The 19320-nt window shown below is 40.3% G+C and overlaps 1 protein-coding gene across 1 annotated transcript in view; it reads left to right on the forward strand.

The window, feature by feature from the left end:
- Positions 1-13346: 13346 nt before the first annotated feature.
- The window catches only part of LOC114463596 (dysbindin), a 30387-nt gene continuing 24413 nt past the window's right edge, over positions 13347-19320 (forward strand). Inside the window, exon 1 of the mRNA XM_028447254.1 lies at positions 13347-13552. Within this exon, the coding sequence (XP_028303055.1) occupies positions 13510-13552 (43 nt within the window). The 5' untranslated portion in view covers positions 13347-13509. The remainder of the gene's footprint in view (positions 13553-19320) is intronic.

Genomic DNA, 19320 nt, shown 5'->3' on the forward strand with positions numbered 1-19320 from the left:
CTGCTGCTGCTCATACTTTCTTTTGTTTTTTGACATACTGGAGAGGCAGGTTACTGATTCCCTTCTTCAAACGACTTCGTACATTTTATTTTACCTCATCTGTGGCCTCAACAATCATATTAACTCCAGCTGCATTTCATGTTATGTAACGGGCAATTAGGAAGAGATCCTTGATGTGAACCATATTTTAAACATTTATTTCTTCCCTTTTTTTTTTCCCAGCTTCAAAAATTATAGACCAAACACATTATTTACATTCAGTTATAAAATATGAGAGTTTTAAATGAGTTCATTGCTGTCATTTAAAAATGCACAACTTCTAAATCATGGTACTTCTGATGTGTTACATTATTGTGTCTTTGGCTCCAGTACAACAATAAAGATTTTTTTTAATCCTGAAAGCTAGAGAATGTTACATTTCACACACTCTCTAAGAAACCTCTATGGTACAGTGTAAGTGTTTTTGCTAAGTACGCCCCAAAATTAAAGAAAATTATAGCTGCTCCGCTGTAGTACTCGGGGCCAGGCAATTTTAGGCAAAATTAGGCAATTCTGAGCAACAGAGTGTGAAGATGTGCATTTTATGTTAAGGTTTCAACTCTTCTTCAGTGTAATAATTCCAGCAAGTAATAAAAAAAAATGACTATGCGGAAGTTAAGGGAAACATCAAAGCGATCAGCAGACGCCTCTGAAGAACACTGACAGTTGAAACATGTCAGGAGATCAAAGTACATTTCTGTAAGAACAATTGAGTGAATAAATGAAACCTTAAGTTATTCAGAAAGAATAAGATGTGCATTTTACTTCAGTTGAGGCTTGAACTCACATTTTCTGGCACAAGAGACGATGCATTACAAGAAAATATAGTATTTCTTGAGTTTGTGATGAATTTGTCCAGAAAAGGAACAAAAAAAATAAACTCTTGATTAATTGATAAATGTTTCCAAACACCCACAGCAATGTGGGAATCACTAATGTAGGCCACACTGCGGTGTGTGACCACAGGGAGCTGTATGACACGGCCTGTTATTTTAACCAGGACCAGGAAGGATTTGGCATCGAGGAGGTGGAGCAGCAGGTAAATGTTCTCTCTGTAATTTTCATCTTTGAAAGTCGGCCGTGAGCGAGGATAGCATTAGCTAATGATAGCATTAGCCGCTAACACCAGCTATTTTCACTTATGGTTTATGAGAGGGAAAAAAAGTCAGGAGAACCGTAGTGGGTCAGCTGCAGGAACATCCAAATGGTGGAAATACCCTGTGGTCATGTCCTTCATAGACCCCTTTGTTTCACCGCGAGAGACAAGCAGCAACATGGGGTAGAGGGTTGAGGAAGACAGGACTGCAGAGTATGGTCAACCATCAGAGACTGAAGGTTTGTTTATCAGTGCAGACATATAGAAATATATACCAGGTTAATATTCAGGCCTTTATACATCACAGGGCTTCTTCTAGTGGGGGATCTGAATCTAGTATAATGATTTAAAATCTATAGTAATGTGTTTCATATATTGTGTTTGCTGTCACTCAGAGGTAAACAACCAGATGGAGAAGGACAGGGAGGGGGAACAGAGAAGATGCTGATGGTGATGATGGTGCTGGTGCTGCAGCAGCATCTCCTGCAGAAACAAGTGCAGCCAAACCATCTGATATGAACATGACAGAAGTTGTTTTGCATTCTGTTATAATTAAAATGTATCTATAAATGTTTGGTATATCAGTGATGACAATGTTGATCATTACATCATTTAATGTTTAATTAAAATATATCTATGATCTTATTTAAGTAACAGTGACTTGATTAGCTATTATATATATATATATATATATATATATATATAATGTGTTTGTTTATTTTTAAGGAAAAAGAGCAAAGAAGAGGCCCAGCCAAGGCTCTCCAAGAGAGGTGGAGCAGCTTATCCTACAGACCTTCAGGAGACCACCTCCTCACCACCAGCTCTGACTGAGGATGAGATGTTTTTCAGAGACCTGCTTCCTACCCTGCAAAGAGTGTCACCAGAATTTAGGGAACGTTAAATTTCAAAGTTTTAAACTTCTTGATTATCATCCGGTAACACTAAATTTGGAAAATTTTAATTAGGTTTTTGATTGGGCTGGATGGGCTGGGGTGGGCGGCACTCTTTGCATGGCAGGAACCACATTGTGAATAGTTGTTTATACTAGTTTGTTTATTATGTAAGTATTATAATATTGAAGTAAATAGTTTGTTTAAAATTGAGGTATTATGTTAATGTACATGGTGTTCTTTCAGAATTGTTGATTAAAAACACATTTTGAAGTGTACTTTTGCTTTCTTTTTAATTTCAATCAATGCATATTAACAGCTATGTGTACACCACATCAAGGTTATATATTTTGTTCATACAAGAATATATAGTTTCCTCATATTGATTCTCTGTGAGACCTTTAAAGCCTTAAATTAATTTCAGAGGTGAGGTTTCTTGGATTATTTCTTTCTGGTTAAAAATGAAGCTGACAGACGTTTCTCTCCCCATTCTTCCATATTTATTATACACATGTTAATACAGTAGGAAGTTTGCTCTATAGAGGTAGGTGGTTGGCTCTTAAAATAGTAATTCTGGGTGTGCTGGTGCAATATGTCTAGCCATGGAATAACTCCTGCAGAGAAGTACGATGTGAAGACCTCTCGTCCATAGCTGCTAGCTGTGGTCCTGAAGGAGTCACCTATTTATTTCTGGAGCAGTTATTCTGTAAACAGTTTGGTTAATCCTGTTAGACAGAGGGTCTTTAGGCTAAAGTTCAGTTTGAAGTGGTTAGGTTCTCTACAGGAGAAAGGCTGCTATTGGCTAATCACATAACATAAGGAATGGACACCTGCAAACTTTGTTATGGGATTGTCTAGCACTGAGAGAATCTCTGTGAGAACAATTGAATTGAAAAACTTTATTGTCATGCTGTACAATGAGGTTACAGAAGCAGCTCCATAAAAGTGCACACATAACAATATAAAAGACTATACAATAAATATATTAGTGCAAGTTAAGTATGGTGACAGCTTTGGGAGAGAAGTTATCCCTGAGTCTGTTTGTTCTGGCCCGTATGGACCTGAAGCACCTGCCCGAGGGCAACAGGTTAATGAGGTGGAAGCCGGGGTGGGTGGCGTCAAAATGTTTCTGGTCCTGCTGAGACAATGGCAGTTATAGACGGCAGTTAAGGAAGGCAGAGGGCAGCCGTTTATTTGCGTGGGCTGTTTGACAACCTCTGCAGTCTCTTCCTGACGGCCTCCGTGCAGCTGGAGTACCACACTGTCACAGCGTAGGTCAGCAGGCTCTCGATGGTGGAACGGTAGAATGTCACCAGCAGCTGAGTGTTTAGTTGCTCCTTCCTGAGCACCCTCAGGGAGTGTAGCCACTGCTGGGCCTTCTTGACCAGCGCTGTGGTGTTGACCGACCAGGAGAGGTCAGCAGAGATGTGGATACAGAGGAATGTTGTGCGATGCGATGTTGTGAGTGCAATGAAAGTTGCTGGAGATGGTCATCTTCAGTTGGAAACCGATGTCCAGTAAATCCAGACGACTGTAGTGTTCAGTAGTGTAGGGAGACGAACGTACAAACAACACACGATAAACACAAAAGAATGCACAGAGGGAGTGCTATGAGCCGCTCCGTCTGTGCGCGCCGCCATCCTTGAACCAACTTAAAAATAAAAAATACATGTCTTGTGAACTTGTCCGAGAAAAACATTACACTAAATTTAACATTAAACATTTACCACCAAAAATGTCTTTATTTTTTTTTTTTTTACAACATAGAAGTGTAATATCCCAGATATTGGCATTCTCAATTGATCATCCAAATCAACGTTTTAGTAATAAATGTGTCTGGCATTTTGTATCAGCAATTTCCCCACTGAATTGTGTCTGGTAGTCTGGATGTATTCTAGGACAGAATCTGTCAGATTACATACAGTAATCTCGAAGTAATCTGTAATGGGGAAACTGAGACGTCCTTTAACCACCATGTACGCTACTATTGGAGCTGCTACACAGCCTGCTGCAATGCCAACATGGCGTGAAAACAGGGTTTGTGCACAGCGAGACCAAAAACCTCCTGCCTGTGCCCCAACAGTAGATCTAGTGTTGGTCCCAGCCTGCAGCTCCACAGGTTCACCTGAGGGAACATCTGTGGAGCTCAGTGCTTCTGGAGGTTCATATCCATCATTTGTCACTGGGCCATTGTCTTCATCACTCTGGGAATCAGATGTTGGTGGTGGTTGTTCTTCAGGGTTCTCCATCCTTTGTTCCTCCAGATCACTCAGTTGCACGTTGAGACGTTGAATCTCTAAATCCTTTCCATGCATCTGATTGATCATTTCCTCATTATAAGCAACAAGTAAATTGTATTGTTGAATTAGAACTTGGTGACACTCGTTCATGGATTCTAGCATGCTTTGCAATAAACTGAGTTTTTCTTTTTCTCCTTCAAGCTCCGACTCCAAATCTTTAACTTTCTGCTGAAGTTCCATCAACTCATTTCCTTGGTTCTCCTTGTTATTCTTAGGAGCAAAGGGATTCCTTTCACTCAGTTGCTTAATGATACTCTGATTCCCTAAACACATTTTACGCAAGCTAGTGATCATTTCCTGCATATCAGCAACAAGTGAGTTGTTTGCTTCAAATAAAACATTTTGTTCGCCCTGTAGCTGCTGAGTTATTGCATGAAAGTTTTCACCTAAGGCAGTCAGCCTGGTTTCTTTTTCTTGGAGCTCAACCTGAACTTCTTTTAGTTGCTTCTCAGTTGCCGCCTGTGTTAACAGGCAAACATTTGCAGCATCCACCTGTTGCTTGAGATTAATCGATTCTTCACGGAGACTCTGGATCTCATTTCTCTGCTTCCTCATCTCATTTTTGGACTTCTCCCTCTCAGAAGACATTTTATCCTGCTCCTGCTGTAAACTTTCATATTTTTGTTGATACTCCAGCTTTAAACCAATTTCTCTTTCCAGCTCTGACTGAAGTTGAAGCTCAGTCACACTGTAATCCGTCTGGGATCCACTAGAGGTCATAGTATGCTGTGTGTTTGGATCCATGTCTGTAGTTTTAAACAGTGACTGACTGTAATAACGCCGTCTGACGTCAGGTGACGTTCTTTTAGCCGTCGGATTATTACGTCATCTAGTAGAATTGCGGCTTTGATGGTCAAAACGAACGTGATGGCCTTTTCAGAACTCATCTCCTAACACTTTTCCATACACCATGACGTCATCCCCGGGGTTGAGGAACAGTGGATAGGAAAGGAAATAGGAGGGAACACGTGGACGCAGCCAAACTTTATAGACTTGTGTAAAGTGTCGGCTTCCGGGTTTGGATGAGAGCGTGATGTGCAGATTTTCTGTGACGTAATGACGTCGTCCTCCAGCGGAATCCAGGACGTGTAACCACAGCAACCAGTGATCAACTACACTAACAATGTCATCATTTATTAAATCATTGTATCATTTCATTTTAATATTTAAGTGGGTTTTCTCATGATTATTTACATTTACTGCTTTACCTTTACCTATCTGTTGAAGATCATTTAACAATAAATACATTTAAATATAGTGCCTCTTCCATTTCTACTGAAGCAGAAAATATTTTTAAAAATGAATTCACCACAATAGGCCTGAAGTCGTTCTTGGATTATTTATCAGACATTTAAACAAAGTGGTAAACAGCAGCATTTGCACATTTGTTGTTGTGTGATGTTTTTGTATTTTTTTTTTTATTGAATAAAAATACAGAATAATACAGTGTGGATATGTAAAAATATCTGAATTTAAAGCAATTTAAATATAAATACATCAAATTTATCTTCTCGAAGCGTAAGTGTTAAAGGGAAATATATATATATATAAATAGATGTGTATATGTATGTATATGTTTGGACTGAGGAATGTAGTGGATTACATGAATTGTATGAATTATGTCTCCTTTTAATGTGTAAATGGGTTTATATCACAAGAAGATAATGTATAGAAATGAAGTACATACTAGATATTACAAAGGGTAAGATCATGTACAGGCTTCACATGCACGATTTTGTAACCATTTATCCTCTGTTTGCCTTGTTTGATTTTTTTTTTAAATTGTTTTTATTCTATCATTGTGGTAAATACATTGCTGTTGTGTTCATGTTCAAAATCTAAATGAAATCAGCCAATCAAAAAAAGTGCACTGAAGGTGAGAATTTTAATTATATTTTTGTTTTGTAGTTTCTTAACTCTTTATCTAAAAAAGGCTCTTAAGTGACTTTTTAAAACTGTATTTATTTAATAAAAAAATCCACACATGACAATGTTTGTTTTGTTACTGGTCTTTTGTTTCTGAACAAAAAGGCTTATTGTGATAATAAAATAATTTGAAGGTACTAATAAACTGATTTTTGACCTCCACTTTTGAAGGGATCAAATGTAGCTGTGTTCCTTCGTTTAATTTACAAGGAACAGATCAAGGTTCCTAGCAGAGGACTAACAATCGATGTGGTTAAAGAAAGACAATTAAAGATGTGTTGGATGACAGAGAACTATTTTCCTAATCAGGACAAAATCACTTAAAAACCACCGCCTCAATTAAAAACCCCCCAAAAACAAACCCACTTTTTATCTTTGTAAAAGGCAACAATTACAATTGCTGTGTTGAGTGACTCCGGATGTTCCGTATTTGTACGATGCATGTATTAAGACTTTTATAAATTCAGTTGAAGGATGTCATAGATTCACAACCTACTGCACTACATAACTGGTTTTGACTTCAAGATGCAAATGGGTTAAGTACAGACCCAGTCTACTCAGCTTTTTACTTCACAATGTTAATGTCATGTTTTTTTTTTTTATTATTTGGTCAAAAATCCATAATCATCTTATTATATTGTATTGCATATTGTAATCCAAAGTTTTCTGAGTGGACGGTGAATTTCTGTAAATGAGCTGTTTTAAGCATTAATATTGGTTGCTTGAGCTGCTCGTTAAAAGTCTATACCATTCCTGATCTGAGAGTAGGGACATTCCCATGGCTTTATAAAGTCTCTAACACGGCTTTTAACACAGCGGTTACATGGCAAAGCAAGAGGAAAAAGGAAGACAGAGGTGGAAAAGCAACAGTATAAAGGCACAAATGTGTTCAGGAGGAACTGAGTCCGCGGAGGTTCCTCAGTGTGTGGCGGACTGCCAGCGATCTGGCAAATTACTCCGTAAGTCAAAATTCTTTTGACTGTTATTTTGTAATGTTTTGTCATCTGATGGCTAAAATAGATTTATTAGAGACCCAAATTGTTTTGTTGAAGATGTGTCTCATCTCCAGGCGTGTCTTAAAGACATCACATCCTGGATGAGCCGTAACTTTCTCCTTCTTAAGCAGGATAAAACCGAAGTGATTTTATTTTTTACAACCCCGTGAACTGCCACCTTAATGTGGTGGGGTTGTTTGAGTGCCAGAATGATCCCAGGAGCTATGTTGTCTGGGGCATTATGCCCCTGGTAGGGTCTCCCATGTCAAACAGGTCCTTGGTGATGGGTCAGACTAAGCGCAGTTCAGAAGACCCTCTATGGACAGTATAAAAACAAGGACCGTGACGTTGCCCGGTATGGCGCAGCCGGGGCCCCACCCTGGAGCCAGCCCTGGGGCTGGGGCTCGAATGCGAGTGCCTGGTGGTCCGTTCTTTGCCCACCGAAAGGATGACGTGGGCCCGCCCTCCTGTGGACCCACCACCCGCAGAGGGATTCGTAGGGGTCGGGTGCAGAGAGGACTGGGTGGCGGTCGAGGGGGGGTGCCTCGGCGGCCCGGTCCGCGTCCACAGCTTCTGGCTGTTGGGACATGGAACGTCACCTCGCTGGGGGGGAAGGTGCCTGAGCTTGTGCGGGAGGTTGAGAGGTACCGGCTAGATATAGTCGGGCTCACCTCCACGCACAGCTTGGGCGCTGGATCCTAACTCCTGGAGAGAGGCTGGACGCTCCACTTCCCTGGCGTTGCCCGCGGGGTGAGGCAGCGGGCTGGGGTGGGCTTGGTTATTGCCCCCCAGCTCAGCCACCACGTGTTGGAGTTTACCCCAGTGAACGAGAGGGTCGCGTCCCTACGCGTTCGGGTTGGGGACAGGTCTCTCACCGTTGTCTTGGCCCACGGGCCGAACATCGGCGCAGAGTACCCGGCCTTCTTGGAGTCCCTGGGAAGGGTACTAGACAATGTCCCGACTGGGGATTCCATTGTTCTACTGGGGGACTTCAATGCCCACGTGGGCTGCTACAGTGAGACCTGGACAGGGGTGATTGGGAAGAACGGCCTCCCTGATCTGAACTCGAGTGGTATTTTGTTATTGGACTTCTGTGCCAGTTACAGTTTGTCCATAACAAACACCATGTTTGAGCACAAGGGTGTCCATAAGTGCACTTGGCACCAGGACACTCTTGGCCGGAGGTCGATGATCGACTTTGTAGTTGTATCCTCTGATCTCCGGCCGCGTGTCTCGGACAATCGGGTGACGAGAGAGGCTGAGCTGTCAACCGATCACCACCTGGTGGTGAGCTGGATCCGCTGGCAGGAGAGGAAGCCGGTCAGACCTGGCTGGCCCAAACGTGTGGTGAGGGTCTGTTGGGAACGTCTGGTGGATCCCTCTGTCAGTAGGGTCTTCAACTCCCACCTCCGGATGAGCTTCTCCCAGATCCCGAGGGAGGTGGAAGACATGGAGTCCGAGTGGGCCATGTTCTCCTCCTCCATTGTTGATGCGGCCGTTCGCAGCTGTGGCCGTAAAGTCTCTGGTGCCTGTCGCGGCGGCAATCCCAGAACCCGGTGGTGGCGCCTGGAAGTAAGGGATGCCGTCAAGCTGCAGAAGGAGACCTACCTGGCCTTTTTGGCTGGTAGGACTCCGGAGGCAGCCGAGAGGTACCGGCAGGCCAAGCGTGCTGCAGCCTGCACGGTCGCAGAGGCAAAAACTCGGGTCAGGGAGGAGTTCGGAGAAGCCATGGAGGAGGACTATTGGTCAGCCTCGAAGAGATTTTGGAAAACCGTTCGGCGCCTCAGGAGGGGGAAGCAGTGCTTCACCAGCACTGTTTACAGTGCAGGGGGGAGTTGCTGGCCTCAACTGGGGATGTTGTCGGGCGGTGGAAGGAGTACTTCGAGGGTCTCCTCAATCCCACTGCCACGTTTTCCGATGAGGAAGCAGAAGCTGGGGACTCAGAGGCGGACTCGCCCATCACCCAGGCTGAAGTCACAGAGGTGGTTGGAAAGCTCCTCGGGGGCAGGGTTCCAGGGGTGGATGAGATTCGTCCTGAGTACCTTAAGTCTCTGGATGTTGTAGGACTGTCTTGGTTGACACGTCTCTGCAACATCGCGTGGCAGTTGGGGACAGTGCCTCTGGATTGGCAGACCGGGGTGGTGGTCCCTCTTTAAGAAGGGGTATCGGAAGGTGTGCTCCAACTACAGAGGGATCACATTCCTCAGCCTCCCCGGCAAGGTCTACTCCAGGGTGCTGGAGAGGAGGATCCGGCCGATAGTCGAACCTCGGATTCAGGAGGAACAATGCAATTTTCGTCCCGGTCGCGGCACACTGGACCAGCTCTATACCCTTCATCGGGTGTTCGAGGGTTTGTGGGAGTTCGCCCAACCCGTTTTGTGGATCTGGAGAAGGCGTTTGATCGTGTCCCTCGTGGTGCCCTGTGGGGGTGCTTCGGGAATATGGGGTCCGGGGCCCTTTGCTAAGGGCTGTCTGTTCCCTGTATGACCGCAGCAGGAGCCTGGTTTGCATTGCCGGCAGTAAGTCAGATCTGTTCCCAGTGCATGTTGGTCTCCGCCAGGGCTGCCCTTTGTCACCGGTTCTGTTCATTACTTTTATGGACAGAATTTCTTGGTTCAGCCAGGGACCGGAGGGAGTCCGATTTGGGAGCCTCAGGATTTCATCTCTGCTGTTTGCAGATGATGTTGTTCTGTTGACTTCCTCAAATCAGGACCTTCAGCGTGCACTGGGGCGGTTTGCAGCCAAGTGTGAAGCATCAGGCATCTGTTTCGAATGCCTCCTGGTCGCCTCCCTCGGGAGGTGTTTCAGGCATGTCCTATTGGGAAGAGGCCTCTTGGAAGGCCCAGGACACGCTGAAGGGACTATGTCTCTGAGCTGGCCTAGTGTCGCCTCGGGATCCCCCCAGAACGGCTGGAGGAGGTGTGCGTGGATCGGGAGGTCTGGGCATCTCTTCTGAGACTGCTGCCTCCGCGACCCGGCCCCAGATAAAAGCGGAAGAAAATGGATGGATGGATGGATGGTGAATTTTTGGTCCAAAAAACCTTAGAGAGAAATTATCAGCGCAAATAGTGTCTCTGGATGGCATTACTCTGTCACCCAGCACCACAGTAAGAAAACTTAGGCGTAATCTTTGATACTGACTTGTCTTTTAACTCTCATATTAAACAAATCACAGCCTTCTTCCACCTCCGTAATATCTCTAAAATCAGGAACATCTTGGCCCAGAGTGATGCTGAAAAACTATTCCATGCATTTGTTACATCTAGACTAGACTATTGTAACTCCCTACTGTCATGATGTCCTAGTAACTCACTAAAAAGTCTCCAGTTAATTCAGAATGCTGCAGCTAGAATTCTAACTGGTACTAACAGGAGAGAGCATATTTCTTCAGTGTTGGCTTCCCTTCATTGTCTTCCTGTAAAATCTAGAATAAAGTTTAAAATCCTCCTGTTAGCATACAAAGCTCTGCATGATCAAGCTCCTGTGTATCTTAAAGACCTGTTAGTGCCATATTGTCCAGACAGATCACTCTGCTCTCAGTTTGCTGGCCTTCTGGAAGTTCCTAAAGTGTCTAGAAGTAGAACAGGAGGTAGAGCATTCAGCTACCAGGCTCCTCGCCTTTGGAACCAGCTCCCAGTCTTAGTACAGAAGGCTGCTACTCTCTCCACCTTTAAAAGTAAACTCAAAACCTACTTATATGCTAAAGCATATAGTGTATAATAGCGTTAACCTAACCACTAGGAACAAAGCCCTGAACCTAAAAATAGGAACTAAGAACTAAGATTATATAGTAGAACACCAACATTATATTCAAACACGATCCACCATCTACACATAGCTCTAATGGGCTGCAGACCTAGTTGTGCCGGGTTGTAGACAACCTCCCACTTCTGTACCTCTTTGCATAACCCATCATACTTCTCACACTGTTTCACACTATTTACACTCATGTCCACCCCATATATCATTCACCATATATCACACGAAACCTCGTCTGTAGTGGTAGCATTTCAGACGTTTAATGGTAATCCAACCACTAGGAACGGGTATATCATAGTGTATAGTGTTTTTCCTGCAGTCTGTGACTTCTCCTCGCCCACTGTCACTAAATGCTTGTTCATGTGGATTTTGTTTGGTTTTTTCTTTCTTACTATGGACTGTATTTTTTTTGTTAAGCGCTTTGAGATGACTTTTTTGTAATTTGCGCTATATAAATAAAGTTGAATTGAATTGAATTGAATCATTGTCAACATTTTGGTACCAAATATGACATAAACAAATGTTTTGAAGTAAGTTTATTTGACAATTATGTGTTTTTCATCAATCAAAAAAGTCTTCCACAGGGTATATCATTAAAATGTGCTCAAAACCCCCCCTGCCACCAATTCCAGAGACCACAACAATCATTTTCTTACTTCTTAAATATTATACTTTGAAAAAAATAAATAAAATACAGTTGTGTTTTGTTCTACCATGGGGAGGGGTATCTCCACAAATAAGGCCCTTTTTGAGATATGGCCATTAACCTGCTAGAGAGTTGGAGATGGGCACCAGCAGACCCCTGCAACCCTGAAAAAAGCAGGTGAGAAAATGGATGGATGGATAAAAAAAAAAAAAAAAAAAAAAAAAAAAAACCCTTTTACATATCCAAATAAAAGATTATTCAACATTATGACATCTTGTTATTAAAGGGTACCTGTTGTGATTTGGACCTGCAAGCTCCCCCCATAATTATGACTTAGTATCTCATAATTATGACTTTTTTTTTAATTTTACTTTATAAAGTTTTTTATTTTATTTTTATCTTTAATGGGGGGAATGGCCTTCCATACTAGATGGTCAGATTCCATTCCTAGAATTTATTCAGAGGTGACAAGTAATTAACTACAAATACTTTGTTACTGCAAGTAAGTAATAGTTTATTATAACTGTACTTTACTTGAGTTTTTTTTTTTTTTTTTTTTGGGCGACTTTTTACGTTCACAAAAAGTAAACAAAAAGTATTTGTTTTCTTTTTTAAACAAATATCTGTACTTTCTTCTCCTTGCATTTAAAAAATGAGCTTGTTGCCTTTAAGACCTTCAACGTTGACGTCACAACGTAAAAAGACGCAAACCAACAACCGTAAAGCTGCTTGTGAAACGATTTTCAGCAGCACGACTCATTTTCATTTTCGTTTTCATTCCAGAAACCTGGATGAATCAGAATTCTCTTGAGGCTAAATGAAAAATGTTGGTAGTTTGAGCTTTTTTCTGTTAGGCAGGTCCCTTAGTTTTATGGTTGACACTTGCAAGTTTTAAGAATGTTAAAGTCAAAGCTGCTCTTGGTTTTATTGAGCATTTGCAGTTTTTTTTTCTTGAAACATTTTATTTACAATTTTTTTTAATCTATAATGAGCGAAAAATTCTCCAGATGTCCAAAGGTAACAGATTTAATTAATTTCCATGGACCAGTTTTCTACAAGTTAAAGAAAAAAAAAAAATAAATAAAAATAAATAAAAATAAATATATATATATATATATATATATATATATATATATATATATATATATATATATATATATATTTATTTATATATATATATATATATATATATATATTTATTTTTATTTATTTTTATTTATTTTTTTTTTATTTATTTTTTATTTTATTTATTTATATATATATATATATATATATATATATATATATATATATATATATATATATATATATATATATATAGAGAGAGAGAGAGAGAGAGAGAGAGAGAGAGAGAGAGAGAGAGAGAGAGAGAGAGAGAGCGAGAGAGAGAGAGAGAGAGAGAGAAATTACTGATTTAAAACCCTTTCTCATTATTGAGGGGACATTTACTTTTTACTGTAGTAATTTAGTAGCATGTACTTTTTTTTAAAATGTTCTCAAGTAAGGGAGCAACTTCAATACATTTACTTTTACCAGTCATGTTTTATTCAAGAATCTATACTTTTACTTGAGTATTGAAGAGTGATTTTTCCTGAAAAACCTTCCTCCTATTCGTCCCCTCCTAGCTCCTCCCCCTTCACTGTGATTGGTCAGCTGCTTTTCTCCACTAAACCACACCCCTGTCCTTTCCCTGAAGTGGCTCCGACTGAGAGGAAAGCAGGAGTCTGTAGGAACTGTAGGAGACACTGAGGAAGAGGAGCAAAGCTCGGAGGAAGAGGAAGAGGAAGAGGAGGGAGATGCTCGTCGGCTTTTCTGCTCAACTCACTCTTCACTTCATCTCTGACAACATTCCAGCAACATGAGCTCGTCCTCCACCAACCTGCACAGCAAACAGCTGCCCTGTAAGTGGACTCTCCCTACTTCATTGGTTCTCTACAGTGGGGAAGGTTTTGTTCCCACATTTACTACAGGACTGGATAGGAGTGTATTTATAGAAGTCGAGCAGGACGATAGGGTTCAGCCTCTAAATGAGAAGTCAGTGGAAAACACGGGCTGCTCTGTCACTTTTGGTGACTCCTAAATTCATTCCTTCACTTTTGTGAATCTCACTAAATTAAGTCATGCACTAAATTAAGTCATTCACTAAGTGTAATTATTGAAATATGTCTGTTTGAGTTATTATTATTATTTAAAAATATTTAATATTTCATATATAAGTGTCTGGAGGTACGTTAAACGTAGCCATAGCCCCCGGGGCTAACGTTGGTTTCGCTAACGTGGGTTCGAGTCCCACATTCGACAAATATTTTTTTGCATTTTTACAAATTTAAAACGGCAAATTCCACCTTTAAAAATGCATATCCGACATATAGATAGGCGATATTGCAAAAAAAAAAAAAATCACAATAATTTCTGGTATTTATCACGATAACAATAAAAATCACGATAAATAACAACTATCAATAAAAAAAAATAATAAAAAAAATTCACAACTTAGCGTAAACAGGTTCCTTACAAACACAAATAAATCTTAATACAGCAACACGAGACATATTTAAAAAGGCTACAATATCTGCTGACTCAAAGAGTTCATGAGCTGATATTTTATGGAATATATTTGTGCATACGCATATGGATTACTATTAGTGTTATTGTATGTAATTCATTTATTTCCTCACTTGAAAAACTCCAATAGTGTTTTTACTGCTGATGAATCTTGTTTATTTCATATTTGATAATGAGTGACATGAAGTTATGATTGATAAATATCTCTCTGATTTCCTATAATTAAACCAGATCAAGCTGATGATTTCATCATTCAGTATATTATGTGTAATAATCTCAATAGTTACATTAGTCTAATGGAACCAGCTTTGTCTTGTGAACACGAGAAATATAATTAGACGGAGGAACTTGAATCGGTTCCTTTTGTTGGATGGTTATCTGGTCTTAACCAAGTAGCGGTCCATGATGTATCACAGCACGGCAGCTTCAGGTAGCTGAGACAAGCACCTCACACACAGAGGGGGGTGGTAGCAGTGCACACTGTGCAGAGCTTCCGTAAACAGCGTTCCGATCCAGAGAATAATACATTGTTGACAACAAACAGGGGCAGTTTTGGCCTGTGGAACATGGTTTTTTTTGGGGCATTCTTGGCTAATTTGAGGCCTGTGTCCCTTGCTAATTTTCGACATGGGAATGTATCGTTTATATCGTGGAATGACATATTCTTACCAGTGAGAATGTTTTTGACGATAAATCATAAACGATAAAATATTGCACATCCCTAATCCGACAAAAATAAACATTTTACGGTTAAGGATAGAGTTAGAGTTAAGGTTAGGGTTAGAGTTGGGTTTAGGAATACACATTTTTGCGGTGACATCATCATCCGGGACACTTGACTGAGCAACGCCCACTGCCATTTATGCTTTTGCTTGACAACCGCTATTTATGCTATTTACCACGGACAACACAAAGGTTTTACTCAATATCTTACAAATATTTCATCAGATTAGAGTCAAAGGCCAATCACAGATATAAAGAAAAGTTACATCTGGTAGGTTTACACGTCTTCTTTGGTTTTTTTTTCCGCCGGAACGTCTTCTTACATCCATCCATCTCTTTTCTGAGTTGTTTCCTGGTTTGTTCCTGCTGTCGACACTAATCTTGCGAGAATTGCCACTCTGGCCTTTTCAGGTGGCAGTTCTCGCGAGGTTAGTGACAGTGTTCAGTTTAGTAAGGCGGAGGAATGTTTTTATTTATTTATCTTTTAATGATTATTACATTAAAATACGGGATATTTACGGGAAAATACTAATACGGGGTTATGATGGCGGGAAAGATGGGTAAAATACGGGAGTTTCCCAGCCAAAACGAGATACTTGACAGGTATGTTTATTCCCTCTTTTTTTTTCTGTTTGTCATGGCCCAACCCAGCGGCCCACCGGCGGCCTGGCCCACCGGGGAAATCCCCGGTGTCCCCATACGCCAGTCCGCCCTTGCCTGTTACCATGCGTAAAGAATAATGGCACGACTTACGCAAATGCCAACAACTGACACGCTGTGTTCAGAACTCTATTCCGATTCGTTAAGTGACGATAAGAATATCAAGAATGACAGCAAAAAATATATTCGTAAAGCATTATTGTTTTGTGTAAACCTGGCATGAAAGCCCTCTAGTTAGGCTTAGCGCTAGCTAGCTAACTAGGCATAGACATTTCAGTCATTACTGAATAAATTACAATTTAAATATAGGCTAATTCATAATCAATGTCATAAAATCAGTCAGGAAGAAATTAGATCCCCAAAATACACAACCTACCATTAACGAAATGTCTACTGCAAACATACGACCACTTTGATTTTGGGCTCCATGTAGTTCCGTCGTCGTTCGTTCACCTCAGTGCTTGGCTCCATATTTTCTGTTTCTGGCCTTTTTCTGTAGGTATTCTGTAAATTATATCTTTTCGTTCAGCCAGGCGTGGTTATGACAGCCAAATACTATGCAGGATTTGGGCATTCTATGATAAAAATTTGCCAGACTGCAAGATCTCCACCGTGTTGTCAGCGGTCAACGGCAGTTGTCAAGCAAAAGCATACCCCTTGTAAAATGGCATTGCAAGGTCAAGTGCTGACGTCACGCGAAAAGGTGTATAGAGTTGCGGTAAGGTAAAGGAATGTGTTTTCTCGATGAGACCCCACGGGAGGATTCGAGGACCCCCCAGTTGAACAGGGTATCAAAGGCAGGCACGGGCCAACGCTTGTTATTCGTGTTGATCTCTTCCTTGTGCCACTCATCCAAAAGGGTTTTGTGAGTTGGTATCAGTATAGTGCGGTGTCAGTGCAGTGTTGTAAATATGAGACAAGGAACAGCATGGGGGGGATGGTTGCACCCCGCCCATTCTGTGTCCATTTGGACACCCTGTCGTCAATTAATGTGTTGTGTGGTATGGTATGAGGGTTCACAGAACTGTCAGCTGAGGGACAGAAGCAGGAGCCTGTTTGGGCTTCACCACAATTGGGTCTGTTTGGACCTCGTCCCAGCTTCCAGCCTCCCCCGGGTTAGAGTTACGATTAGGTTTAGGGTTAGAGATAGAGTTACAGATAGGCTTAGGGCTAAAATAAAAGGGTTAGCTGCGTAGCTGAAAATAAATATGAGCTAAAATACAAATTACGGAACTTTAAGTCACGTGGCACACCTATCATGTGACGTAAACTGGCCAATGAGGGGCGCTAGGTAACCACAGAGTGGCAGTCTACGGATAAGTTTAACGTACCCGTAGCCATGACCTTTTTTTTTTTTTTTTACTTGAATGATTGTAATTTGCACACAAATAACATGTGCCTGATCTTTTCTGAATGATCCCTTCAACGCATGCGCGTAAGTTACAGCAATTCCTTCACTCGCAATCCTTACGACAGAGCTCCTGGGACGTAATATTTGAATGTAAACCGATCATACGATGGTTGTTAAATATTTTAATACTATTATTACTACTATTTTGTGGTGTTTTTAATTGTTGATTTAAAAAAATGGATAAAAACACAAAATACACACCATTGACAAACAAAAACCAAACAGAAATTAAAATAAAAACCAAAATAAATCGGAATTCCCTCAAAACATAAATTTCTAATTCTTTTTATATAGCAGGGTTTCAGCCTTTTAAATAGTACACAAACTGCCGTAAAATAGGCCGACCAGATGTAGACGCGTTTTGGGTATGGGTTGAAAGGATCCGAAAGGATCAGGTTCACAAAGGATTGGGCACTGACAGTGATATTTGAATGTAAACTGACCATACAGTGTTTGTTAAATATTTTAAAAGTACACATGTAAATATGTTACTATTTTGAGGTTTTTAATTGTTAATTTAAAAAAAAAAAAAAAGACAAAAAAGAAAATCCACCGCAAGACGATATATACATAAAACGGATCAAAACACAATACACAACATTGACAATCAAAAACCAAACAGAAAATAAAATAAAAACCAAAATAAATCGGAATTCACTCAAAACAATATTATTATTTTTTTTATTATGTTTTGAAAAGCATCTGCAATATACTGCTGACATAACAAAATGTATATGTATATTCACATCAAATATACATTAAAAGTGCAGACTGTTTATGCAATGTCCTAGACAAAAAAACATACGTTTCCAATTCTTCAGGGTTTCAACCTTTTAAAAAGTACACAAACTGCGGTAAAATAAGGCGACTGGATGTATACACATTTCGCACATGCGTTAAAAGGATCCGAAAGGATCAGGCCCATGAAAGGATCAGGCACTGTCAGTCATGACCCCATGTGTGGTTGCCTGAAAAATCTAGTACAGGGGTTCACCAACACGGTGCACCAGGTAGCCCGCATGGACCATGTGAAGTGCCCTCAGGAGTTCTAGTCTACTAAAATCTGATTTACTTTCCAGTAGGGATGTAACGATTCACTCAACTCCCGATACGATTCGATTCACGATACTGGGTTCACGATACGATTCTCTCACGATTTTTTCATTTACAAAATGGGACTGTAGACATTTTTTTTTTTTAACTAGAAAATACTGTATTATTTTCCTTTTATTTTTCATTGTCAAAAGAATTCCTTGATAAACTATTCAAAACAATGCAATTTAACTAAAAATAAATCTTGAATTAAATAAATAAAGGAATAATACAAATGAAAATGAAGCCTATTAATTTAAATTCTGGTTCTATAATAAACTATGCAAAACTGCATAATAGTTCTTTTTCTTTTAAAAGTACAATTGAAAATGTATTTTGTGCCTTAACAATTGGACTTTAAAAAAAAAAAAACGTGATTACACTGATTTACGTCATATTTGTTTGGACCAGCAGAGGGCGCTGGTAACACAGTGGTCGGTTAGCATGCAGATATCTTGCAGTGAAGAAGAGAAGCTATGCTAGCAGACAGAGCTAATAGAAAACCGTGACTTTTACAGATATTCAAGTAATATTACAGATATTCTTTCGGTGCTAAAGGGGCAATGAATCATTTATTAACATATTTAAGAGTAGAAGGCAGCCAGAAAGAAAGTATTAGCAGACTCCGCCCGCCGACAACACTTCCGGATAGCGCCCTCTGCTGGTTAAAAAAAGTACTGCGATTCAATTGTCAGAAAATCGATATCAACCGTGATACCTATGAATCGATTTTTAACTGCCTTACGATTAATCGTTACATCCCTACTTTCCAGGATTTAAACTCCCAAAGATAAATACATATAAGAGAGATGTAGTTACTACTTAGTAAAATTATATACTGCTGATGACGTTTTAGTATTAAATTAACCATCTTTAAATGGTTATTTTCTCTGAAACATTGTGAAAAATGGTTTTAAGTGTTGCAGATGTGGTGTTTGGTCATTGGTATGTAAAATATATATAATATGATTTATAAGATGTAAAAATGCAAGGTGGATTTTCAATAGAATTAAATCGAAATTTGAGTTTTTTATTCTTCAAAGGGGGGTGCAGCAGAAAAGTTTGGGAACCACTGAGTTAGTATATACCGTTTACTATAGGTATGATTAGAATGTACAAATTGTGTGTGTGCATGATTGTGATTGTTGCTGGCTCAAAATGACTGGTCAGCCAAAAGTCAGACAGAAATGTTGAATCATCACACTAATTACACACACA

The sequence above is a fragment of the Gouania willdenowi genome, chromosome 5 (genome assembly GCF_900634775.1).
Source record: "Gouania willdenowi chromosome 5, fGouWil2.1, whole genome shotgun sequence".
In the NCBI taxonomy this organism is placed as follows: domain Eukaryota; kingdom Metazoa; phylum Chordata; class Actinopteri; order Blenniiformes; family Gobiesocidae; genus Gouania; species Gouania willdenowi.